Here is a 26,798-nt window from a genome sequence, read left to right on the forward strand (position 1 = left end):
TGTAGGATTTACTTATGAGTGATTCTGAAAGATTGAGAATGGCACTTTTTCTAAGCTTTGGTTGAGGTTGGGGTTGGGAAGGATGGTTCCTCTCACCATGGTTATGCAAAAACTATGGGTTGTAATATGATGCAAAACACGTGTCTCCCAAGAATAAGCAGAGGTGCCGGCTGCCAATGAGCTTTAAGAAATACTGTGACTCGGTAAATGGAGAACCCAAGGGAGAGGGTAGCAAAAGCAAAGAGACCTTTGGTGTTTCTGACTTTCACAAGAGCCTGTCCAAATTTTCATCTGCATCAGCACTTTTCTAACAAAGTTCACCAGCCATCCAGCATTATCTGGTGGGCGGCCTTATTTACACATAAAATATAATTGATTCCATATTCCTCTCAGATCTACAAACAGTACCCATGTTTGTTTTTAATAACCGGAATTATTTCAGCTTAAAAAAAGGTGTAGATTTACATAGTCTGATGAGTGCCTCAGATTATTCCATTAGTAACACAGAGGAGAAACAATCTAAGAAAAACATTTTGAATTTGTGTGCGGAGGTGGAGAGAGAGTTGGGTTAGTGAAATCAGAAAGCTTCCAAGTAATGATTATTACATTTAATAATAATTATATTAGCATTCCACAGGGACTGTTTTCTGGAAATTTTGATAGTACAGTCACTGAGTAATACACTTTCAGAGCAACCTAGGCTTCAGGCCATTGGGTGGGAAATGGCCTATTTGCTTTGTTTTGGTCGTGTTTAAACTTAATCCAAAATCAGTTTCTTTTTCAAGAACTAAAATGTCACTAGTCTGTCTTCCACCTCAGGCTTCTGCAAACTTTTTCTGTGAAGCGTCATGTAGTAACTGTTTAGCACAAAATAGACATATACATAAACAAGTAAGTGTGTTGTGTCCAGGAAAATGTTATTTATGGCACTGAAGTTTGAATTCATATAATTTTCACTTGTCAGGAAACACTATTCTTCTTTTGATTCTTTTTTCCCTGACCATTACAAAATGTCAAAGCCGTACTTAGCTTCCAGCTAGTACAGTTTGGTTCATAATTTCCCAACCCCTGTTCTAGTTCTGACTTTGTCTTTGTAGTTAGAATTTTTTCTTTTGGGGAGAAAACTCCACTTTGTGTGTGTGTGTGTGTGTGCGCGCATGTGTCTGTGTGTCTGTGAGTGTGTGTGTGTGTGTATGTGTGTGACTCTGTGTGTGTGTTGAGCTTTTCTGTTTCTTCAGCTCCCCTCTTGAGGAGGAAGCAGGGTCTCTAGACGTTAGAACTCTGGTTGTTCGAGGCTGCCACCAGCAGTTTAGTGCTGATGGCAAGGAGGCTCACCTCAGGGACTGAAAAACTCTTCTCCACACAGAGAATTCTGAGGGACTCTTGAAATAGAGGGAATTGAGAATGCAGACAAAGGCAGAAACTTGAGAGGAAAGCTGCTGAGCATTATATGAGCATAGCTGTGTAAGGGCTGTGAAAATGGTGTTGGTGTTCTCATAATTTCTTTGCAAATATATATGTATTTTAAAAGGCTTAGGTCTCTCAGCTGCTTCTTTTCATCCTTATTCTTAGAAGGAGGCAAAAGACATGCTTCTACAAATTATAAACACCTGGTTTTGTTTAGTATCGTATTGAGGGAAATTAGGAAAGTTGCAGAAACATTCATTTTCCTAAATTGTTCTACATAACCTGTGACAATGCACTGAAGACATACGCATTGTGTTTAGTTAGATCCGTTTAATAAGAATCATTCTTATTACGACACCTCCCAAATCCTTCAAAAATATAAAGCTTTTAAATATTTGTCCCCTTTTATAATTAGTCTAGATTTAGCAGTGGGTCTTCCTGATTTGAGAGGAAGCATGCTTCATGGTTGCCTGGCAACAGCTAATCGTGGTATTAGGGGCCAACAAACAGTTGGCAGAAACTGTAAATTCTTTTGTCTTGTTAACGAAAAATGATAGTTAAAGAAACAGCAGTATATTAAGTCTGTTCTGTTGTTCAGACCTATAACTTAAGTGATAAATTCCTGTGCTAATATAACCTCCATGTGCTGCTGAAATTTATAGCTGGTTTAGAGAACCTGCTCACTTCGGACTTGAGTCACATGTCATCTGCTCGTGGTACTGAAGCTCATCGGGTGGGACAGTGATGTCATAGAGGCGTCGTTTTCTCAAAGGGCTCTTAAGAAGAATCTGAGGTGTTTGTTGAATGATGGGTTTTGAAATGTGTGTGAAGCTCCAGCATAAACGTCCCAAGTCAGGGTTCTGGTTCTTAAGCAGGAGCCGCGAGTTCACCATCGATGACCTCAGTTCCCATCTCCTAGTGGGCCTTCGTGGGTGCAGACACCAGCACCCAGCCTGTGTGATCCGTCCTGGTGCAGGCCAGGCCCTCTTCTCGTCCGCTCCAGATCCGCCAGGCTCAGCGTAAGTTTTCTAGCACAACTTCATAAAATGAATTCTCATTTCATAAGCAAATACAGTGTGAGTCATGCTTTGGCCACATAGAATTAAGAAGGAAGAAAAAACACTATTTATTTGGTTGGTACTTTTTTTTTTTTTTTTAAGAAATTACACTGTATTCCAGATTTGTCCCCAGATCACTGTCAGCTTCCTCTCCTGCGGGTGTATGTTTTTAAAGGACGTCGTCTATTACAGGTCAGGATCCCGCTCCACCAGGCACTTCGGTGTGTATTTTCTCACTTAACTCCCAGCTCTGTGCAGAAGGTTTGGGAGACACCAGTGCTGAAGCCAAGTCTTATGGGGACAGACGGGGAGGAGCCGGGTTGAACGCCCAGGTTTTCTCTGGTTTCCAAGCCCATACACTGCTTTATCCTTAGTTTTGGGCCCAGTTTTCAGAACACATCCAGAATCATCCATTTGCCCAGCGAACCGACATAAGGTAGCAAATGAATGGCCCAGATGTTGAATGTATTTCATCCTTTGTTTCCTTGATTTCTAAAAACAGCCCTTAGGTATTTTTATCAGGATTTTTAAAAAGCACCCCTTGTTGTATACGTTCTCTTTTTTCTATATGATCTCCTGCCCCGCCTCTACCATAGTCAGAAATGTCACGTCTCAACAAACATCTCTCTCCTGTCTTCACCGCAGCCTCTTTCTCCTTCAAACTGGACATTTTGGATTTTCCCTGCTAACCTTACCGCCCCTCCCCGGGCTCCAGCTCAGCAGGAAGAAATGTCGTCAGCAGAGGCTGCAAACCCAAGCCTGTCCCTTTTCAGTGGTATTTTTACTACGAGCTGAACTACTTCAGCATCGTGTAAACACGCTGGAGTGTGTTAACAGCTGCCTCTCTTTTAAAGTTGAACCAGCTCAGAACTAAAAGGGGAACTGCTTTCAGGTTCTGTTCAAGTTTGCATGTGACAGCATCAAAGCTATTTTTAGCAGAGTGATCGCCGGCAAGAAGCTGGAAACGGCTGCTTTCAACTATCAACAGTGGAAAGAAGGGATCATATGCACTGTTGCAGCTCTTGAGTCCGTTTATATGGGAGACACAGGGGTGTGTACATTTCTTCTTCAAAGTTACAAGGCGTCTTGTCCCCCATCACCTTGGCAGAGACAGGGTAGTGTGAATTTAGCGCTTGCTTGCCTGGGCTCCAAGTTAAAGTAGATACACTGATAATAGTGAATTATAGGACTGTCCTCAATGTCTGTTCTGAAAAGAAGGCGAGGTATAGATGCTCAGAAACATCCACTAAACTTTTGAAGTGTTCGAATTGTTTCTTCAGTTTTCCTTTTCTTTTCCAAACTCAAGAGACAGCAGGAAATGGGAGGTGGTTATGTAAGCATCATGGCAATGAAGAGAGCATGAGTCCCTTACTAGCCATGCGACCCTCATTAAGTGACTTTGCCTTTCTGAATTAAGTGTTCTTAGCTGCAAAACGAAGATCATAATACCAGCCCTATATACTTTATAGGACTAGTGTTTTTTTTTTTTTTTTTTTTTTTTAGCAGATGTTTGTTGAACACCTATTCCGTGCCAGCTACTGGGGACATAAGCCGAATCGGATCGTCAGTGTCTTCAGAGAGCTCACAGTCTAGCTCCATGAATAAATAACTTATAACACGGTGTGTTGCATGGAAAGGAGACAGCATAAGACAGATAGGATCTGCTCTGAGCATGGACGGAGGCAGGAAGGAGACAGGAGGAGCAGTATTTTCAAGACTGCATAGAAGTTTGCAAAGAAAACAAGGGAGTGAGGGACATTCCAAGCAGGGGCAATTGAGTAGCAATGACAGAGGTCAGAGGCACTCTGGTGTCTCCAAGGGACCATGAGTAACCTGGTATTGTCAGAGCAAAAAAAAACCTACAAGACAAGGGATGGCAGGAGAAGCTGGAGCAAGTGGAGCCAGTTGTTTAGTGCTAAAGAACTTGGAAGTGGCACAGGTCACAGGGAGCCAGGAGTCCTTTTGAGCACACGATTGACGGGATTATACACAAATTAAAGTGGAATCATTGCTAGCAAAAGTCCCTGCATCTGTATATATGAAGTGGTAACAGTTTAGTGCAAGCAAAGGATGCCCTACACATAAAGTGTCCTCCCTGGAAAGGCTAAGCTGTGGAGCAGTACTGAAACTTGGTGGCCTGTGACTCCTTTTAACATTGCCTTTAAAGAGGGTGGAGGTAGGTAGAGAAGAGCAGGTGAAAGGGAGAGAAGTAGCATACTTTCTCAGACCCGATTGGTACTGGGCTCTGCAGATGGCTTTGGAGGGTAAGTCACATCCTTCAGGAGCTTTCAGGCCAGGTAGCAGTGACGAGGAAGGCGCGAGCCTTGGCAGCAGTGTGTGGCCTGTGTGTGGTCAGGGGACTTACAAAGGTGAGCCCAATGTCCCAGCACCAAGAAGCACAGCCCATGCACAGCCACGAGTCAACTTCCTCCAAAGGTTGCAGGAGGCTGAGGTTTTTCGGGTTATGTTTTTTTTTTTTTTTTTGAGACGGAGTCTCGCACTGTCGCCCAGGCAGTGGCGCAATCTCGGCTCACTGCAAGCTCCGCCTCCCAGGTTCACGCCATTCTCCTGCCTCAGCCTCCTGAGTAGCTGGGACTACAGGCGCCAGCCACCGCGCCCGGCTAATTTTTTTGTATTTTTAGTAGAGACGGGGTTTCACCGTGGTCTCGATCTCCTGACCTTGTGATCCGCCCACCTCGGCCTCCCAAAGTGCTGGGATTACAGGCGTGAGCCACCGCGCCCGGCCTTCGGGTTATGTTTAAAGCTTCAGTTGTGTGGTCCTTCTTATACGCCACAGAAATTGAAAGAAGAGGGAAGCACAGAACAAAACAAAGTAAAACAAAGCAAAACCCTGACAATTCATACTTAACTGTACACACCCAGAAAGAAGGGTGCTGAGAAGGCACAGTGTGCTACCACATTTTGTAAAGCTTGATGGACACACCCTCATAGTTACGTAACTATGGACAAGAAGTGACATTACTTTTTTGAAACTGTGTTCTCTTTTAATTTAATGCTGTCATGGAAATTTAGCAACATTATTTGCCTCAGTTTACTTCCAGGAGAGGAATAGATGTTTCTATAGTTTTTCTTGAAGAATCGAATGGGTATTAGGTACTAGGTGTGTAAGAATCAGTTTCTTAGGCCCCAGCCCGTGTCATGGTGGAAGAAAAGCACTGTACTTGGCCTTCCCAACCATTTCCTTTTTGGTTTTCCTGAGCTACAGTATGTGGGGAGGGACTGAGAGAGGGACACGTGGGACAGTTTGCTAACAGCAGAGAGTCACAAGCAAGCAAAAGCTTGGTACAAGGAGGTGGCCAGAGGTCACCGGGAAAGGAGGGAGTAGACAGGGCACCTCTGAGGTTGGGCCAGGCCTTTTTGCTCATTTGCAAGTATCAGGACAAAGACATGGTTAAGGCGCTGATACCCATCACGGTACTTTGTTGCCTTGAGAGAAGAGATTACTTTTTGGATTTTTTTTTCTTTTTTTTTTTGAGACGGAGTCTCATTCCGTCGCCCAGGAGTGCAGTGGCACGGTCTCGGCTCACTGCAACCTCTGCCTCCCAGGTTCAAGCGATTCTCCTACCTCAGCCTCCCAAGTAGCTGGGATTATAGGAGCCTGCCACTGCACCCGGCTAATTTTTGTATATTTAGTAGAGATGGGGTTTCACCATCTTGACCAGGCTGGTTTTGAACTCCTCACCTCATGATCCACCTGCCTCAGCCTTTCAAAGTGCTGGGATTACAGGCGTGAGCCACTGAGCCCCACCAGATTTTCTTTTTAAGATGGGGTATCACTCTGTCACCCAGTCTGGATCATGGCTCATGGCAGCCTCAAGCTCCTGGGCTCAAGTGATCCTCCCATTTCAGCCTCCTGAGTAGCTGGGACTGCAGGTACATGTCACCACACCTGGCTAATTTTTTTTTTTTTCTTTTGTAGAGATGGGATCTCCCTATGTTACCCAAGCTGGTCTCAAACTGCTGGGCTCAAGCAGTATTCCTGCCTCAGTCTCCCAAAATGGTAGGATTACAGGTGTGTCTTACGTTTTAGAAATTTAAAATCACGTTGTCACTTTGAAGCCAACCATAAATGGATCCAATAAACCTTAGGAAAAATGTTTTGTAAAAAATAAACATCTGAGGCTGGGTGCAGTGGCTCACACCTATAATCCTATCACTTTGGAAGGCTCGCCAGGCAGATCACTTGAGGTCAGGAGTTTGAAACCAGCCTGGCCAACCTGGCAAAACCCCGTCTCTACTAAAAAAAAATACAAAAAAATTAGCCAGGCCTGGTGGCAGGCACCTATAATCCCAGCTACTTGGAAGGCTGAGGCAAGAGAATCGCTTGAACCCTGGAGGCGGAGGTTGGAGTGAGTTGAGATCGTGCCACTGCACTCCAGCCTGAGCAATAGAGTGAGACTCTGTCTTAGATAAATAAATAAACAAATAAGCAAACAAACATCTGCACTATTACATACAACTTTAGCATTTGAGTGCCTGGATTAGTTCTTCCTGATACAGCATTTATATCGAGGTGTCCCTTCTATGTCATCAGCTTTCCAAAATCAGTGTTTATGTCTCTCATCTTTGTGGTGGACTGTGGGATGGGACTAGCTCTCAAAGGGAGGAAATGAATAATCAAGGGAAATCACAATTTTTCCACAAATAGGTTATTTTCTTGTCTGTGACTGGTTTTCAGCATCATAGGAAGTACCAGGAGCCAGACTGTCAAAAACTTGGATTAAAATACATACATTTCTTGGCTGGGCACGGTGGCTCATGCCTGTAATCCCAGCACTTTGGGAGGCCGAGGAGGGCGGATCACCTGAGGTCAGGAGTTCGAGACCAGCCTGGCCAACATAGTGAAACCCTGTCTCTACAAAAATACAAAAATTATCTGGGCATAATGGCAGGTGCCTGTAATCCCAACTACTAGGGAGGCTGAGGCAGGGGAATCGCTTGAACCCTGGAGGTGGAGGTTGCAGTGAGCCGAGATTGTGCCATTGCACTCCAGCCTGGGTGACAGAGTGAGACTCCATCTCCAAAAAAAAAAAAAAAAAAAAAAAAAAGTACATTTCTTGATCTCTAAAATCCTGAAAGATAAACAGGTCACAGTGACTTTTGTCTTTATTAGTGAGGTACTTCCGCTGAATGTTGTATCAGTTCATGGAGTAATGAGGGGGTTGTGTTACTCACATTAGATAAGGGCAGGGTGTGGTTGTTGGTCACCACCTCAAAATGATACTGCTGTGCTGGGACAAAAGATGCAGGTGTGGCCAGCCTTCTTGCTTCCTTGTGATTCCCTTCAAGGTGAAATGATGTTTTTACCCACCATATGTTTGCTCTTGATGGAGGGGATTTTAGGTAAGGTTTGGCCACTGTCTTTGGATCAAGCACTCTAGCCACACTAACATTGTCTAGTCCTCAGCTGGTTCCACCTGTCGTACTGGAGCCCTTTGTCCCATTGTCAAGACCTCCGTGAAGCTACTGCCAAAGGAAGGAGGGAGTGGCTGGGCCTCCTTAGTCTCAGAGTCCCTCCAGTCCAGACTCAGCCACCTGGTCCCTCTCCGAGGTCAGCATGGCCAGAGTGGAAGGTGTAGAAGGTATCCCAGGGCCATCTTCTATCATCTTCATCTCTGAGGCAAGCTGCTTCTTGAGGGACTTGGCTTTCATATTTGGGGATCAGTGAGGCTGAGATGGAGAGATTCCATGGGATAGAGCAAAGCCTCCAGGTTTCAGCTCCTCAGGAGTGCATCAAAGAGAAGATATCGAAGGGCTGCTGTATTAGTCTGTACTCATGCTGCTAATAAAGACATTCAAGACTGGGTAATTTGTAAAGGAAAGAGGTTTAATGGATTCACAGCTCCACATGGCTGGTGAGGCCTCACAATCATGGCAGAAGGGAAAGGAGAAACAAAGGCACGTCTTACATGGTGGCAGGCAAGAGAGTTGTGCATGGGAACACCCATTTATAAAACCATTGAATTTTGTGAGACGTATTCACTACCTTGAGAATAGTATGGGGGAAGCCGCCCCCATGATTCAAATCTCTCCACCTGGCCCCACCCTTGACACTTGGGGATTATTACAATTCAAGGTGAGACTTGGGTAGGGACACAGCCAAACCATATCAGCTACTTTCTAGGCTGTGATCATAGCAGCACTTATTGAGCACATACTGGGTGTGAGCACCCGGAAGGTAGATGTCACCTTTGGAGGATCTATAGTTTTTTGCGGGAGGCAGCTGGAGAACTGGCAGGACAGTTGGCATTAAAGTCCCACAGCAGCACTTTCAGGGCTCAGAGAAGATTCATTAGAGGGTCAAGAAATGAGCATGGGCCTCATGGAAGAGATTATCAGTGTATCCTACCCAACAAGAGGGGCATTGTTCAGAAGATTCTAGTGTCTGGTTTTATTCTTGGCATAGTAACCAAAGCATCCAAAGGCAGCTGCAGGGGTTTCTCTGTACATCTCAGAATCCTTGAGCTAATTTGCCATCCATGTCCCTGCCTCTTGGAGGACAGGATGGTAACTGTCACAGGGTCCTCATAGCAATGTAAAAACATGTTTATTCAGTGAATGGATGAGTGAGAGAAAAGAGAGTGGGGAAACCAGCCGTTATTTCTAGAGCCTGGCAGTGGAGCAGCAGAGGTATCACCTGCCTTATGTACTGTCTGACCAGCCATTAGGAAATGTCTGTTTGTCTGTCATCTGTCTATTATTTATTTATTAAATTGTGGTAAAAGACACATGAAATGAAATAAAATGTACCATCCAGACTTTTTTTTTTTTTTTTTTTTTTTTGAGATGGAGTCTCGTTCTGTTGCCCAGGCTGGAGTGCAGTGGCGCCATCCAGCCATTTTTAAAGTTTACAGTTCGGTGGCATTAAAGAGATTCAGTTGCTGTGCAGCCAGCACTGCCCTCATCTACAGGATTTTTTTTCATCTTCCAAAACTGAAACCTGTACTCATTAAACAACCACTCCCCCCATTCCCCTCCACCTAGTTCCTGGCAACCACCATTCTCTTTCTATCTATGAATTTAATGACTCTAGATACCTTATATAAGTGGAATCATACAGTGTTTGTCTTTTTTGTGACTGGCTTATTGCATTTACCATAATGTCCCCAAGGTTCATGTTATGACGTATGTGAGCGTCTCCTTCCTTTTAAAGGCTGAATAATAATATTCTCTCTTTTTGTCTATCCATGCATCCGTTGAGGGACAGTTAGGTTGATTCTTCCTCTTGGCTATTGTGAATAATGTTTCTTTTTTTCTTCTCGTTGTTTTGTTCTTTTAGAGACATGTTCTCTCTCTGTCACCCAGGCCAGAGTGCAGTAGTGTGATTATAGCTCACTGTAACCTTGAACTCCTGGGCTTAAGCCATCCTCCTGCCTCAGGTTCCCAAGTAGCTGGGACTGCAGGTGTGTGCCACCATACCCGGTGACTAAAAAAAAAAATTTTTTTTTTTTTGTAGAATCAGGGTCTTTCTAGGTAGCCCTGGCTGGTCTCGAACCCCTAGCCTCAAGCAATTCTCCTGCCTTGGCCTCCCAAAATGCTGGGATTATAGGCGTGAGCCACTGCACCCGGATGTGAATAATGTTTCTATAAGCATGGGTGTACAAGTATCTTTTAAATCCCTGCTTTCCGTTCTTTTGGGTATATATCCAGAGTCAGAACTGTTAGATTTTATGGCATTCTATGTTTAATTGTTTTAGGAACCGCCATACTGTTTTTTACAATGGCTGCACCCTTTTAAGGGGATGTCTGTTGAGCTGCCTCTGTGGCATTAGTCTGGGTAATGTCTTATATAGTTACTTAGCTTTTCCTTTTACTTGCCTTTCCTCTGTTAGTTTTGAAAATGCTATTCTCCTTCCTGTGACTCCACTTATGTTTGAATTGTATTGCTTAATATCTGGCCCTTTGGACAGGTTTGGGATAACAAAGGCTGTGGATAGACTCATCCACACTAGCACAGCAGGCCGGAATTCTGAAGCTGTTTCTCCTCTCCTCCAGCCCCTTTAGAAATGTTGAGTTTAGGCTGGGTGTGGTGGCTCACGTCTGTAATCCCACCACTTTGGGGGGCCAAGGCAGGTGGATGACCTGAGGTCAGGGGTTGGAGACCAGTCTGACCAACATGCCAAAACCCTGTCTCTACTAAAAAATACAAAAATTAGCTGGGCATGGCGGCAGGCACCTGTAATCCCAGCTACTTGGGAGGCTGAGGCAGGAGAATCATTTGAACCCAGGAGGTGGAGGTTGCAGGGAGCCAAAATCGTGCCCTTACACTCCAGTCTAGGCGACAGAGTGAGACTTCTTTGAGAAATGTTGAGTTTGTCCCTGGGGCCTCTGGGCAGATGTCCTCTGGGGAAGTCCCAAGCTGCTGCCTCAGAGATGAAGCTAGAACCAAACTGGCCCTACTAGACTGGGAGCTCCTGGCCCAGCTGCTCTGCCTCCCTCAACTCCACCATTCTAATTGTGATTAGTAGGCTCATTTGCATCTAAAAGGAGTAGTTTTCTTATCAACACCATTGAGTGGAGAACCCGTGTGCTCCATTTATATAGAGTGGCCCATTTAAATCAGAGCCTATTAAGCAGTAAAAGTAAATGTGGGTGTTTTACAAATGCAAATATATCATGCAAATAATGTACTTTATACTGAATGATGCCTTGGTTTTCATATGTAAAATTAGAAACTGTGTAGCACAAAGATAATGATAAACACCTTTGCATCTGTTCATGAGATGTATCATAAGCTGTATGCATCGAAAATTGTAGCCGTGGTTTTAAGCAGAGTTTTTTCAGTATGTACTCAAACTTGCATCCCATATTATAAAAAATATACATGTATTCATCTAGTTATTTATCTGTTCCTAAGGAATCAAGAAATCTCAGGAAAGAGGAATCCAAATGACCTTATCTATTACTTACTATTAATGATGAGATTTATAATTTTCTTTCCATTTTTAAAGATTTTTGAGTTTTTATTTGAGATGATGATAGTAGAAGAAGATGTGTTACTATAGGCTAGTTTCTTTGTGAGAGACTTAATTGTGTATAAGAGATGTTTTAAAAATCTTGGCCGGGCATGGTGGCTCATTTCTGTAATCCCAGTATTTTGGGAGGCCGAGGCAGGAGGAACTCTTGAGCCTAGGAGTTCAAGACAAGCCTGGGCAACATAGCCAGACCCCATCTCTAAAAAAAAAAAAAAAAAAAAAAAAAGCAAAAATTAGCCAGGCATGGTGTGGCATGCACCTGTAGTCCCAGCTACTCAGGAGACTGAGGTGGGAGGATTGCTTGAGCCTGGGAGGTTGGGCTGCAGTAAGCTGTGATTGTGCCACTGCACCCCAGCCTGGGTGACAGAGTGACACAGTGAGACCCTGCCTCAAAAAAAAAAAAAAAAAAAAAAAGAAAAAGAAAAAAATCTAGTGTTTGAGATCATTCTGTGTGGGAGGTGCAGGTAGCATTCCCACTGTTTTTCAGAATCACTTAGAATAATGACAGCCATCCTCCACGTGTTGTGAACTTGGCCAGGTTCTAAGAGAGGAGTCACTGGTAGCCTCTGCTCACATGACGTCTGCCATGGTAAGGTGAGACACACATACCTGTGGGTTAAAGGTATAAAGCATTAGAATGGGAAGACACTGCAGAGTGCAATTAATTCCCAGATGAGCTGCACAGAAGGTATCTGCCAGAAGGATTCAGAGGAAGGAGAGGTTGCAGGGTGAGAGTGACCAGGTAAGGTGTCCTGGGTACCTGGGATTCGAGTTGAACTTCAAAGGATGAATAAGCTGTGACAGGTGCCGAGAACACGGGTCTAGGGCATTTCAGGCAGCAGAGGGAGAGACTGGGTTTGCATGGGCCCGAGAAGCCTCTGGGGCGCGGGTATTCTGGAGACCTGTGCCAGGTGGCATATTGAGGGCAGGAGGGACATGCTGGGAAGGAACAGGAGGGCTTCTGAGGGGCACCGGTACTGATCGGCTCTCACCCTGCCCTGTAAGCATTTGTTACAGGAAAGGCGTCCCGATCCTGACTCCAAGAGAGGATTCTTGAATCTCACACAAGAAAGAATTCAAGGCAATTCCATAGAGTAAAGTGTAAGCAACTTCATTAATAAAGTAAAGGAACAACATGATGGCTACTTCATATACAGAGCAGTCTCGAGGGCTGCTGGCTGCCTGTTTTTATGGTTATTTCTTGATGATATGCTGAACAAGGGGTGGATTATTCATGCCTCCCCTTTCTAGACCATATAGGGTAACTTCCTGACGTTGCCATGGCATTTGTAAACTGTCATGGCGCTGTGGGAGTGTTGCAGTGAGGACGACCAGAGGTCACTTTCATTGCCATCTTGGTTTGGTGGGTTTCAGCTGGCTTTAATGCAACCTGTTTTATCAGCAAGGTCTTTATGGCCTGCATCTTGTGCCGACCTCTTGTCTCATCCTGTGACTCAGAATGCCTTCACCATCTGTGTAGGCGGCCCAGCAGGTCTCAGCCTCATTTTACCCAGCCCCTATTCGTGATGGAGTTGCTGTGGTTCAGATGCCTCTGGCACATTCACATTTCTGTAGCCACCAAACTCTTCGAATGCAGACGCACGTGGAAACTCGGTGTATGAGACACATGAAAAATGAAGGGCTTTGTTGACATTGATACCAGTCCCCCACCCGCGATGGCACTCTGGACACCTCTCCAAGTTGGCAGACCCTGGGGACTGTGCCTGAAGATGCTGTGCTTTGAGAAGGCTGCTGAGGTGTCAGGCAGGGCCGCCTGCTGTGGGGAGGGAGGCTGGAGGCAGAGAGGCCTGTTAGGATTCAGGAGAGGGCGTCTTAACTTGAGCTGACCCCAGTCCTGGGAGTAGAAGCAGAAAGAAAGGAAAGTGCAGGAGCCCTTGGGAAGAACGCGTGGGCCCCGACGGGGACTGGAGGCAGGGACGTAGCTGAGGGGAAGGTGTCAGAGCCTCCAGAATTTTGAACTAGAGCATTTGCCAGATGATAACCAAAGGCTGGGTCGGTTTTTTTCTTGTTTTTGTTCTTTGAGGAATGCTGAATTAAAGGATAAACTTTACTTCCCTCAACAGACATTTGTGCCCGCCAGGTTCCAAGCACTGCAGTAGGTATCAGGGATGCAGGAAAAGACAGCCACAGGTGTGGAAGGGAGATAGCCACCGTCTGGGGCAACTTGTGCTTTCCCCCGCCCCATTCATGTTGACGTCCTAACTCCCAGTTCCTCAGAATGTGCCCTTCCTTCTAATGTGCCCATATTTCCAATAAGGTCCTTGCAGGATATCATTAGTTAAGATGAGGTCACACTGGAGCGGGGTGGACCCCCGACTCAATGTGATGATGTCCTTAGAAAAGGGGGGAATTTGAAGACAGCTGCACACACAGGGAATGCCGTGTAAAGATCAAGGCAGGGCGATGCTCCTGCAAGCCAGAGAACACCAGCAAAACCAGCAGCTGCGAGGGAGGCCAGGAACAGATTCTCCCCCATAGCTCTCTGAAGGAACCAGCCCTGTGACCCCTTGGTCTTGGAATTCTGCCCTCCAGGACTGTGAGAGGAGGAATTTCTGTTGCTTAAACCCCCCAGTCTGTGGCACTTGGTTATGGCAACCCCAGCAAACGAATACAGACACTGATAAATCCTGGGCAGCATGGAGAGCGTGCCCTGGGAGCTGGCAGGCAAGGCAGAGCGGGGAAGCTGCCTTCTGGTTTGAGCAGATACGGGGCAGCTGAAAGCTGCTCTGTGCAGCGCCCGCTGGAGATACCCTCCAGCATCTGGAAACGAAATCAGCCGGCGGTGGGGAAGTGGCAAACCCAACCTTTCCACGAACTCTCCTAGGAAAAGAGCATGAGAAGAAAAAGAGGAGAGGGCTAGAACTCTAGGAACGCTCTGATGGTGGGGCCGAGCCTGGGAAGAGAGCTAGCCAACTGTCCAGAAAGAAGAGTGGGAGGAGCAGAACCCGGACTAGGAGGGTGTTCTGTAGCTAATGGTGGAAAGGACTTTTGAGAGATATTGTCAAAAATGTATAACCCAGAAAGAGGCCTCGTTATGTGAGTGCACACGGGAGGTCATGCGGTGCAGAGGGGAGCGAGGCTGGAGGGACATCAAGGGCAGTGACCCCTAGTCTTAGTCTGTTTGTGCTGCTGTCACAAACTGGGTAATTTACAAACAATAGAAATGTGTCTCGCAATGATGGAGGCTGGAAAGTCTAAGATCAAGGCTGCGGTAGGTTCATTGTCTGGTGAGTGCTGCTTGCAAGATGGGGCCTTGAATGCTGTGCCCTCCAGAGGAGAGGAGCACTGTGTCTTCATATGGCAGAAGGCAGCAAAGGGGGGTGACTCCCTCCTTTAAGCCTCTTTATATGGGCATCTAATCCCATCCATGAGGAAGGAGCCCTCCTGGCCTAATCACCTTTTAAAGGCCCTACCTCTTAACACTGTTACATTGGCAACACATGAATTTTGGAGGGACGCATGCAAACCATAACACCTGGGGAATTGGGGGACCCAGGTGACCCCTGGCAGGAAGAGGATTGTGGTGGTGACATGAGGGAGTGGAGGCTGGGCTGTCGGTCCCAGCTCTTGGGATTTGTGAGTGCAGGAAAGAATAATGGAACCCAGAAGGAGGACTAGGGCACCAGTTTATGTGTGGCAATGGTTAAGATAAGAACTCATCAGTCCTGGGAAGGGGGAGGTGAGTAGAGACAAGGGGTAGTGGAGGGAGGAAAGATACCAGAGGAAAAGAAAGGTAATAGAGATGTTACTTTGGCAAGTAAGAAGATGCACACGCAGGCAGAAATAATGGAGCCAGCAAACAGAGGTGGAAGGAAGGGCACGTCCTTGGTTTAGAAAAGAGGAGGTGGCGGTGCCTGCCGAAAGGTGGAGAGGGAGGTTTGGGACTTGATGAGTGGAGAAATTGAGGCCAGTGTTCCTGGGTTCTCATTTGGGAGCAGTTTTATCCCCCAGTGGACACATGGCAATAACTGGAGACATTTTTGGTTGTCACATCTGATGAGGTGGTGTCACTGGTGTCTAGTGTGGGAGTCCAGGAAGACTGCTGAGCGTCTTACCATCCACAGTGTAGCGTCCCCAGGACAAGAATTATCCAATCCAGAATGTCAGTAATGCTAAGGTTAAGAAATCCTGCTGCAGGTCAATAGCAGTTCGCAAACAATGTTCAAGGAATGAAGTCCCAACTTCATGGCAGGCTTTGGGGAATGTGATGAAACTTCAGTATATTTAAAACAACGCAATAAGGGCCACGGGAAGAGGGCATGAGTGGCCAGCGACAGATCTGCATTGCCGAGGACAGGACCCAAGGGCAGCAAAGCAGAATGGCAGACTTGCAGGGACTGCTGGAAAGGCTGGAGTGGGCCGTCAGCCACCTGGAGTTGTTGTCTACAGAGTTCCACAGGCCCCCTGGGCATGGTGGGGTAGGCAAGAGTGTCAGTGGAGGTGTGGCACCCTCTGTGGAAGCCTTTGATAAGTTGAGGAACAGCATGGTGGCCGAGTTTTTAAAGAACAGTAGGATCCTTGCTGGTGACATGGAGACTCGTGCAGAAAGGGTGTTACGGGGCTTTCCTTCTGATGGCATCTCAAGACCAACAACCCCAAGAGAAGGCATGGCTGCATTTCTGAAACCCATAACAGAAAAGATTCAGAAGTCCACACCTTCCGAGAGAGAAACCGAGGGAGTAACATGTTTAGTCATCTCTCGGCTGTCAGCAAAAGCCTCCCAGCCCTTGACTGCATAACTGTGTCCCCCAAATCCGGTCCTTACGTCAGCGAGATGTGTGATGCTGCCACCTTTTCCACTAACAGTCTTAAAGGGCTACAAACACACGATTTACAGGGTGTGGATTGGGTGAGGTCATGTGAACATTTGGAGTGAGTTTCAAGCATGCATCAAGGAGCACCACACCACGGGCCTCTTGTGGAGCAGAACGGGTCCTGCAGCGCCCACATCAGCGCTTTCTGTTCTCTCCTGAGGGCCTGACCTTTCTCCACATCCTCCTCCTCCACCTCCTCCAGGGCCCCTCCACTTTTTGAGAATGAAGACACAAAAGAAAAGTCCTCTCCTTCATGCTCAGCTTTATTTGCCCGGCTTAACCAAGGAGAAGCCTAACCTGGCAGAACCAGGGCTCTGGCACGTCACAGATGACCAGAAGGTCTATACAAGAATCCCAGCCTGCAGGCTCACGGAGGGCAAACTGCATCTCTCCCCAGAAGCCATACTCCAAGTCCCACATCTCCCAAACCTCATCCTTCCCAGACACATGCACCCGTGTTCAAGTTGGAAGGAAGGAAATGGAGAGCAGAGTACCAAGAAGACAGGAATGACCTTGTGATTTCAGAGACTGAGCTGAAACATGCGGCTTACATTTTCAAATGTGAAAAATCAACTCTCCCGATGAAAGGGAAAGTAAACTCCACTCCAGTGGATAACCGTAAGAAGTTTGGTCGGGTGTTTGATAGTGTGATGGGCATTGTGGAATCGACCAACTCCAAGGACATTCAAATCCAGGTAATGGGGAGAGTACCAGCAATTTCCACTAATAAGACCGAAGGTTGCCATACATACCTAACTCGGGGAAGATGTGTCAGACTGTGAGATTGTGAGCATCACATCATCCAAAATGAATATACTTATTCGTCAGGGCGGTAATGACAGAGAATTTCCTGTCCCTGAGCAGTTAGACAGCATGGGATGAATCCAAGTTGGTCAGTGAACCTGCAGAAATGATGGGCTAACCTCCCGAGAGACCCAGCCCGCTCACCTGAGTCCCTCCATCAAACAAGCAGCAGTGAAGAGCTGGAAGTTGCAGTAGCACCTACCGCTGTAGTTTTGGCCTCCAACAACTCCATGCTATAGACATAGCATCGTTTCTGGTACGCCGTCGTGGGCATTTGGAAATACTTAACGTTTCTTCACGATTTGCCTTTGCACATGTGATTTTAGTTCCACATGGTGACTTGTGAACATTATGGATTTAAAGAGGAAAAAAAGAAGTCTGTTCGCCTCATATTACGAACATAGTAACTGATAGGTAAAAATACTACACGAATCAGTTTTCCATGTATGTTTAATTGCTTGTTGAAAAAAAGATGTACATGTTTATCTTCTAGACAATTTCAATATGATGTAGTAGTAGTAGTGTGCCCTGAGAAATGTACGATTTTTTTCTTATTATGACCACATGTTCACCTTTGGCAGTGTGGATATGCTGTCAGCAGGAGTACGTATTTCAGCAGCCCACGCTTTTAAAACATGTAAGAACATTCCATATTAAGGACCAAATTCAGTTTCTTGGTCCTTGAAAGACCTATATTCTTTATAGTTACTAAAAACCAAAAGTATAAATTCTAATTCTTCATCTTATATGTTTTTCTATTGTGTCATTTGAAAACTTCTCTACATAACAGATTTTTATGTCAACAGATTGATGGGAGGAAACAATGTTTTTGCTATGTAATACCTCGCAATGTTGCCCAAAAATCAAGCTCAGTGTCTGTTTTCCAATTTTGAGCATGTTAAATATCGGATGCCTTCTAAATGGTGTCTTTAATGTTTTATTATAGTCTAATTTTTTATTTTCTGCCTGCCAGACTTGCTAACCAGTCACAAAAATGAACATGAGAAAAACCATAGATGTATTACTTCTCCTAAAGCCTAAGGAATTATTTGTTAGTTTGGCTTTCTGCTCTGATTTTGTAGTCTTGATAGTATATGCTTTTCCTTTCCTTTCCTTTCCCTTTCCCTTTTCCTTTTCCTTTCCTTTTCTTTTCTTTTCTTTTTTTTTTTTTTTGAGATGGAATTTCGCTCTGTCACCCAGGCTGGAGTACAGTGGCATGATCTCGTCTCACTGCAACCTCTGCCTCCTGGGTTCAAGCGATTCTCATGCCTCAGCCTCCTGAGTAGCTAGGGTTATAGGCGCACACCACCATGACCAACTAATTTTTGTATTTTTAGTACAGACAGGGTTTCGCCATGTTGGTCAGGCTGGTCTCAAACTCCTGGCCTCAAATGATCCGCCCACTTGCGCCTCCCAACTGGGATTACAGGGGTGAGCCACCGCACCCAGCCCCATGTGTTTTTCAATGTTAAGAGAAGTTATGGTAGTCCTTTGTATCTTTTCAGTACGTAGTGTTGAAAAATCTGCAACTTCTTGGATCACATTTAATGAATTATAATATAATGCTTACGGACCCAGTACAAGTATATATGTACATATATATTGCCTATTATAGCCTTTGGAGTATGTCTTTTCCATTTTTAAAATATCTTCTTTATCGGTATAGTATTTGGATTATTAATACTCACATACCAAGGTTTTGCTATAAAAGTTTTGTTCATATAATGTTGATAGTAAACATCATTTTTCAACTGTAAACTTATTCTGAAATAAAGTAAAATTCTAATTGTTTAAAAGTAAAATAAAATAAGCACAATAGATCTGGTGCCAGAGCAGCTGCCACCTGTCCGATTCTCATGGGTCCTGGTGGTATTGGGCACATAATAACTATGTGCAGGCTGTTAACTTTGAAATCAGTTGAGTCTCCAGTTTCAACATTTGGCTAAGTTTACAGAGCAATTCCATTTCTTACCATGATTGGTATATTGCCCTCCAAGGAATCTTGCCACACTCTCAGTTATAGTGTTTGTGGGCCTAGCTGGTTGTGGTCTGATCACTTCAGTCATGCCTTCTCAGTAACTGTCAGCCTCTGAAATGGGCCACTCTTGGTAGGTTTCTACCTGGTCTCTTTCTGTCTCTTTGGATCTTTGCAGAATTCTGCATGGAGCTTTTTTTTTTTTTTTTTTTTTTTTTTTCCTTGAGATAGGGTCTTGCTCTATTGCCCAGGCTGGAGTGCAGTGGTGCGATTAAGGCTCACTGCAGCTCTAGAACTCCTGGGCTCAAGCGATCCACCCACCTCAGCCTCCTGAGTAGCTGAGACCACAGGCACATGGCACCACACTGGGCTAATTTTGTTTATTTTTTGTAGAATAAAAAAATGTTATATTTTTAATGTTTCCCAGGCTGGTCTCCAACTCCTGGGCTCAAGTGATCCTCCTGCCTGGACCTCCAAAAGTGCTGAGATGACAGGGGTGAGCTAACAGAGTTTTTTTTTTTTGTTTTTTTTTTTTTTTTTTTTTAGCATTCTTTAGAGTAAGTGATATCTGTGAAGCTGCTTCTTGGATATTTAGTAACTGTTGCTACTTTAGACTGAGAAACATTTGCAATTAGAACATCTCAAAGAATCCTTAAAGAAAAGAGGAAGAGAAAAGTACAGTTACCTCATCTATCACAGGAATGGAAAAAAAGGGCCAAGTTGGGAGAGTTAAGGATGTCTAGTAGGAAGTGCTGGTGCCCAGCTGACAACGGCCACAATGTTGCTGTGTGGCCTTGAGTGTGTCAGTTAACTCTGAACTGGGGTTTGCTTGCAATCAAGACTACCACTGGGGCCAGGCATGGTGGCTCACACCTGCAATCCCAGCACTTTGGGAGGCCAAGGCAGATGGATCACTTGAGGTCAGGAGTTCAAGACCAGCCTGGCCAATGGCGAAACCGTGTCTCTACTAAAAACACAAAAAATAGCCAGGCATGGTGATGCATGTCTGTAATCTCAGCTACTCGGGAGGCTAAGGCAGGAGAATTGCTTGAACCTGGGAGGCAGAGGTTGAAGTGAGCCCAGATCACATCACTGCACTCCAGCCTGAAAGACAGATGTCTCAAAACCAAAAACAACAAGACTATGTCTCAAAACCAAAAACAACAAAAAGAAAAACCACCCCTGGGATTTTTGCAGTCTAGAAAGCATTTTTTTCATACCCACCATCTCATTTTATTCTCACACACTAGATGCTATCATTTGTCCCGGCTTGCAGGCATGGAATTGAGACTTTGACGAGTTAAAAGACTTTCAGTCTGTGTTTTAAACAAACTTCCTGAGTCCAAATCCCGCGCTCTCTCCACTTCACCCTGGATTAGACCCTGTGGCACAGAGATCCCTTTTAATTGCCGGGACACTCAAGCTTATTTGGAAGGTTAGAAGTGTCGAGAGTGTCCCTGAGAATCTGAAATTTCATCTGTGCTGTTAGTGATGCTTCTCGAACAGTGAGTGGTATTTTGTGAAGCTTCCCACACACGTCTCTGTCCAGCCTGCTCTGGTTCCTGGGTTCCAAACGCCAGCGACTGACATCCTTCACCCAAAGAGCCCGTTACAGTGTGGCGTAGGTCACATTTGGTTTTCTATTATTTCCTGGTGATTAATCCCCAGTTATAAGGCAAAACAATGGAATTTCAAGGATTTTTGGGGGGTGATTCTCCCTTTGTTACAACTACCTTGACTGTTTTATTCGTGGGGAAACGCAGTCTGCTGGTAGATGCCACCCATCTGAAGGGATTGCCATCACAGTCCATCTCCAGCGCTAAGAGTATGATGGGACTCTGTGCTCAGTTACTTAAGAGTAGTGGGTAAGCTCTGGCCTCCAGGGGTGCTAAATCAGGATGGGCTGGTCTTGCTACACCCATTTTCTCCCCCTACCCCATCCCTGTTGGTTTGGGCTTTCTGCTTTTTTGTGTGCTGTGGACCATTCTGGCAGAGAGCTGACCACAGGGGGCATTCAGATATTCTTCCTTTCTTCCCACCCCACACACTTTAGGCTTTCATTCACTTTTTCAGAGTCCTTCTTACCATCTCTCTCTCTCCATTCTTTCTTCCTCCTCCCCCTTCCTTCTTCCCTCCTTACTCCTCTCCCTCCTCCCCTCCCTACTCATCTCTTTATACATTAACAAAAATGTTTTAGGTTGAAGTACACAGATCACTTGAGCCCAGGTGTTTGGGACCAGCCTGGGCAATATAGTGAGATCCTGTCCTGGAAAAAAAAAAACAACAACAACTTAGCCAGGCATAGTGGTGTGCCCCTGTAGTCCCAACTACTCTGGGGGCTGAGGCAGGAGGATCATTTGAGTCCAGGAGGTGGAGGCTGCAGTGAACCGAGATTTTGCCGCTACACTCCAGCCTGTGTGACAGAGCAAGACCCCACTGCAAAAAGAAAAACAAAAAAAAATTGTGGTAGAATACATATAATTTACCATCTTAACTATTTTATAAGTGTGCGTTCTGTAATGTTAAGTGCATTTACATCGTTGTACAACCAACCTCCGGAACTCTTTTCATCTTGTAAAACTGAACCTCTGTACCAATTAAACTCCTTACTCCTCCTTCCCCGAGTCTCTAGCAACCGCCATTCCATTTTCTGTGTCTGTGAATTTGACTACTCTAGATACCTCTTCTATGTGGAATCAGACAGTATTTGTTTATTTATTCTGACTTATTTCACTTAGCTTGCTTTCAAGGTTCATCCGTGTTATAGCATCCTTTTCTCTCTCTTTTTTTTTTGTTTTGAGACGGAGTCTCGCTCTGTCACCCAGGCTGGAGTGTAGTGGTGCGATCTTGGCTTATTGCAACCTCCGCCTTCTGGGTTCAAGCAATTCTCCTACCTTAGCCTCCTGAGGAGCTGGGATTACAGGCATGCGCCACCACGCCTGGCTAATTTTTGTGTTTTTAGTAGAGATGGAGTTTCACCATGTTGGTCAGGCTGGTCTCGAACTCCTGACCTCGTGATCTGCCTACCTTGGCCTCCCAAAGTGCTGGGATTATAGGCGTGAGCCAGTGACGCCTGGCTCTCTTCTCTCTTTTAGAGGTCTTAGTTCACATTTGACAGGCGAGATCTTAGAAAACAGTCCTTTTCTTAATTTATTTCTCGTTGAGAGCCACAGAAAGTTCAGCTGGTGAATACAGGTGTGGGTCTTGATGGAGCCTCCCGGGGTCTCTGTTTATCATCCAGCTGGTTCTCACAATGGTTAAGGTTCCTGGGTGTAGAGAGAACACATGATGGATCACGTCATCTTGCTAAGAGCCACCCTCGGGCTGTCCGACCTGTTGACTCAGGGTATCCCTTTGGGAGCTGGAGGTAGTGCAGCTCAGAGTGCAGGGTCCGGGAATGACTGAGGGCTGAGTCTCTGGCAGCCGCTGGGTATGCTGTTCAGGATGGTATCACTCACCTCTTGGGATTTGCAGGCTCAGCGCTGCTCTTGACGGTCAGCCGGATCAATGTTCTCAAATGCCAGGTCGCACTCCACCTTGCTGGCTGGCAAGGTCCTCTTAACCTACTGGTCTGCTTTCTTTGTTGCAAAGTTGGTCTGGCTTATACTGCCGAAGGTCATGGGATTTTTGTTAGCGTGTTATTGAAATGAGACATTTGTGGCACCGGCGTTGTATTGTTTCTGCTAATGGGAGTCTGCGTGTCTTTCACATATGGTTAGCCTGATTGCTTTTTCTAGCCTGAGACTTTGCCTTAGAGAGAGTCCTAGCAAAATACCATGCACAGCCTTCTTCCACGGGGAAGGATGACTAAGAGTTTAGTGCTGGAAGAGCAGAAGAGGAAGGCTGGAAGAGTAGAAATGAAATTGGAGCTGTTGCTGTGTGTGTTTCTATGGTACAGTGGGCAAGCCCTAGTCCTTCTTGGGTTGATCATGACTAACTTGTCATACCGTGCCTTGGGCAAGTCCTTTTGCCTCTCAGGACCTCTGTCTGTCTCCCTATAGAACAGGGAAGGTGGACAGGTATGGTACCTCACACCACCAGTGCTTTGGGAGGATGAGGCAAGAGGATCACTGGAGGCTAGGAGTTTGAGACCACCCTCAGCAACACAGCAAGATCTCATCTCAATTTAAAAAAAATTAAAAAAAAAAAAGAATGGATGTGTCACGCATGGTGGCTCACCCCTGTAATCCCTGCACTTTGGAAGGCCAAGGCGAGCAGATCACTTGAGGTCAGCAGTTTGAGACCAGCCTGGCCATTGAAATCAGTTGGCAAAACCCCACCTCTACTAACAATACAAAAATTATCTGGGCTTGCTGGCAGGTGCCTGTAATCCCAGCTACCCGGGAGGCTGAGGCAGGAGAATCGCTTGAACCTGGGAGGCGGAGGTTGCAGTGAGCCGAGATGGCACCACTGTACTCCAGCCTGGGTGACAGAGCGTGACTCTGTCAAAAAAAAAACCCCAAAACCAGGAAGGTGATTTCTGCCCTGCTCACCCTGCAGAATTAGAGGATTCCACGGAAAGGGGTTGATTACTATGCTCAGTAAATGGTAACTTGATCCTATCGTCAAGCAATGCAAACACCATTTTAAGGTGATTAAAACCCACACAGGGTTAGGAAGGGGCCCCCATGGTCATTTCTCGTGGCAGTGATATTTACATGGCTGGCTATGGAGAGCACCCCATTCTTCCCCTGCACCTACCACTCCCACCCTCCCCGCTCTTGAGCTGCCTGAGAATGGGTGGTTTGCAACTCATCCCACAAAGACTTCTATCACTGGTTTTGTCTCTGAATTATTGCGGTTAATATACATTTATAAGTAATTTCATGTACCATGTGTGGTTTTAACCAACTTTAAGCGTTAAGGGCCAATTATCCAGGGACATCTCCAGATGGAGGGGGAAAAAAATCAAGCTTGTTGCCCTCCCAACCTGCAGCCACTGGAGACGTAAACTTGAGTCTGTCTATAGGCATCACTGGTCTCATTAGATACAGTCAGAGGAGTCTGGAGCCAGGTAAGTATGACATCAGGTTCTTAGAGATCATAAAATAGGGTTTTAAATTTTCCCCTCAAGTCTTTCTCAACACCAAGCACAATTCTCAACAGGGGCTTAATAAATCCTTGGCTCTTCTCACAGTTAGAAGATGTCATTTTGAGGAACCACCCAAAAGAAGTGTATAGATATGGGCCAAGGAGCTTGAAAACTTGGCATTTAGCATGGCAGGAGCTGACTTACCCTGAGCTGGAAAGAGACCATGTGTGAATTCATCAATTACAACAGGGGCCAGGAAAGAGAAGGTGGTCAGCAGTCGAAGTCTCTCTCCACTACTAGAGTACAGATAAGTTCCACAGCACCACAGATTGACCATAGAACTATCAGTGATTTAAGTACATTAAAAGGATGTTGTAAGAATCTTTAGGTAGATTTCTATCACACAGAGAATTTTCCTTATCTAAACCACTGGATTTATCCGACCTTCATTCCCCATACTGCTCCATGCCTGATGTCTGCTCAGTTTTCAGCCAAATCAAGGTCAGGATAAAGAAGAGATTTGGATGGAAGTAAGCTGGATATTCAGGCTCCTGCAGTAATACTCAATTATTGAATTCTCTAGAAACACCAACTCTGCTATAACGAAGTCCTCAGTTTTAAAATATCTTTATAAATCAGGTGATTCCGTCTTGGCAACAGCCAGCTTGCTGTTCCCTGCTTTGTTATAAAAATAAGATGGTAAAATCCTGAGAGCTTGCTGGGATTGTTAAAAGATAATCTTAAGTGTTTTAATGCACATTATTCTTCATGCAACTTTGAGCCTTAAGTGCCCTGAAACAGAGTAAGATCGGAATCCAGTGGAAGAGCAATCAGCTGGTATCATCATCCTGAGACTCCAGTCTGGTCTGCTGTTACCCTGTGTAGCTCCTGGCCACTCTGTGGTCACAACTGCCTGGCTGAGAATCAGGGCTGCTGGAAATACCATGGCCGAGATGCATGATGCTCATTTAATTTTAGTATAGTGGATCCAAAACAAAATAAACAAAAGGTTCATTAACATCAAGGTTTATAGTATGTATTTTCTAGCACGTTTGACATGATTTTGATGTGTGATAGTATTTTTGTGCTGTAGCTCATTTCTTCTTCCCTCCTATTCCTCCTCAATCATGTAATGTGTCCCTATACCTGCTGTACTATTTGTACCTCTGGTAATGAAATTCCAGTGGGCAGAATGTGTCATTGGCATTTCTGCTTGGTAACAGTATTGCTGTCCTAGATAACTAGAGATCCTGGTTCACTGGTGGAACATTCACCGTAGAGCCCTTCAGATTCCTCTGTGTGTGCGTGTGTGTGTGTGTGTGTGTGTTTCTGCCAAACTTAGAAATGTATTACTCGAACCTATTTTTCTCATATTGAAGGTGATTGATAATGCATTAACCAATATAATTTGTCATGTACTATTTCGGTGAAAGTAATTTATGCTGCCTCTTGGGCTGGATGTAGTAACATTTTTGACTAAGTACTCTCTAACGTTAATCTAAACCAATCCTTGATTTAGAATATAACCTACTTTCCACTCTAAGGACACGTTACTAAGACTGACTGGCTTGGTTATAAAGTTTTCTACTGGCAGTCTTAAAACAGTGAAAATGCTCATCTATAAATGCAGTAAGTGTCTTCGTGATATATTGATCTTTCCTATTGCCTCTCCTGTTACCACACTCTGGGTGGTAACATATCTGCAAAATGTTTTATAGGGTATGGAGTGCAACATTTTAAGCCAAGAAGTTGGAAACAGGATACGAAACAAGAGAAGAGGGGGAAGGAGGAAGTCGATTAAGGTCATCTCCGTATATTGAGGATTTAGTGGTAGAAATGCCGAGAAAGGCAAGTTTGCATTTGTAGCAGGCAGGTGGCACGAGGAAGTGTTGGAAAACCCACTTGGTCTCAGAAAACATGATTAGGAGTTCTTTGTCACATACATTCATGAAATTATGAACAGGTTAGCAAATATTCTTAAGTTATATGCTGTGCCATTAGACCATGTGAATTTGCCATTTTATGTATCGGTCGGTGATTTCAGTGCCCAGGTGTGAGCAGGGTCAAGGTGATAAACAGAATGCTCACACAGGTAGGTTCTGCACTGTGAAATATGAAACCTGTTTACAATAAAGCAGACCTCATGGTTTTCCAGGATGCATTTTCAAAGGGTGTCAGTAATGCATGCTTGGGGAAATGTTTTGAGGGAAGTGTGGGGAGGGGTTGCAGGTGTGTGAGTGCAGATGAACTTGGCCTTATGCTAGTTTCTCTTTTCTTTCAGCACATCAGGTCCACCCATCTGGCCGGGCAGTACCTTCTTCAAGAGAAATGGAGCCCTTCTCCAAGGTAGGTCCCTAGCAACACCCCTTCCTCTCCCTCCCCCTCCCCCTCACCCACCTGCCTTTCATCACTCCTTTGTGCTTGGTGTCAAACCGGAGAGTCTGTCCCGTTTAGGAGTGGCCGCTCTCTGGAGAAGTGTGACTGTTGTGGGTGGGGTTTCTTTATCCAGTTCCCTTTATTTCTTCCTACTCAAGCCTCTTGGTTGCTGTGAATCATGAGTCTGAAACCAGGCCTCTAAGGACTGCTGCTTTGGCCCGCTGTCACTGGTCATATTCTGGAAGTGTTTGGCTTGCTTTGGTGACATTGGAATTACGTGGTAATTAAAATGTGACAGGAATATAAACTGGGCTG

General features: G+C 45.3%; 2 protein-coding genes and 1 pseudogene across 15 annotated transcripts in view; 2 read left to right on the forward strand and 1 right to left on the reverse strand.

Annotated features, from left to right (window-relative positions):
- Positions 1-26,798, reverse strand: part of PSMC1 (proteasome 26S subunit, ATPase 1) — a 1,015,066-nt gene that overhangs the window by 971,833 nt on the left and 16,435 nt on the right. The gene's annotated exons all lie outside the window — the stretch shown is intronic.
- FOXN3 (forkhead box N3) overlaps positions 1-26,798 on the forward strand; it is a 467,440-nt gene that overhangs the window by 316,935 nt on the left and 123,707 nt on the right. For all 13 annotated transcript variants that reach the window (XM_050799096.1, XM_050799098.1, XM_050799104.1 and 10 more), the window contains one exon: positions 26,389-26,453. In XM_050799096.1, the coding sequence (XP_050655053.1) occupies positions 26,389-26,453 (65 nt within the window). The remainder of the gene's footprint in view (positions 1-26,388; positions 26,454-26,798) is intronic.
- LOC126959659 (adenylyl cyclase-associated protein 2-like) lies at positions 1,131-26,376 on the forward strand (annotated as a pseudogene). Its single transcript, XR_007727591.1, has one exon. The product of XR_007727591.1 is annotated as an adenylyl cyclase-associated protein 2-like (transcript).

This window comes from Macaca thibetana, chromosome 7 (assembly GCF_024542745.1).
Source record: "Macaca thibetana thibetana isolate TM-01 chromosome 7, ASM2454274v1, whole genome shotgun sequence".
Lineage (NCBI taxonomy): Eukaryota > Metazoa > Chordata > Mammalia > Primates > Cercopithecidae > Macaca > Macaca thibetana.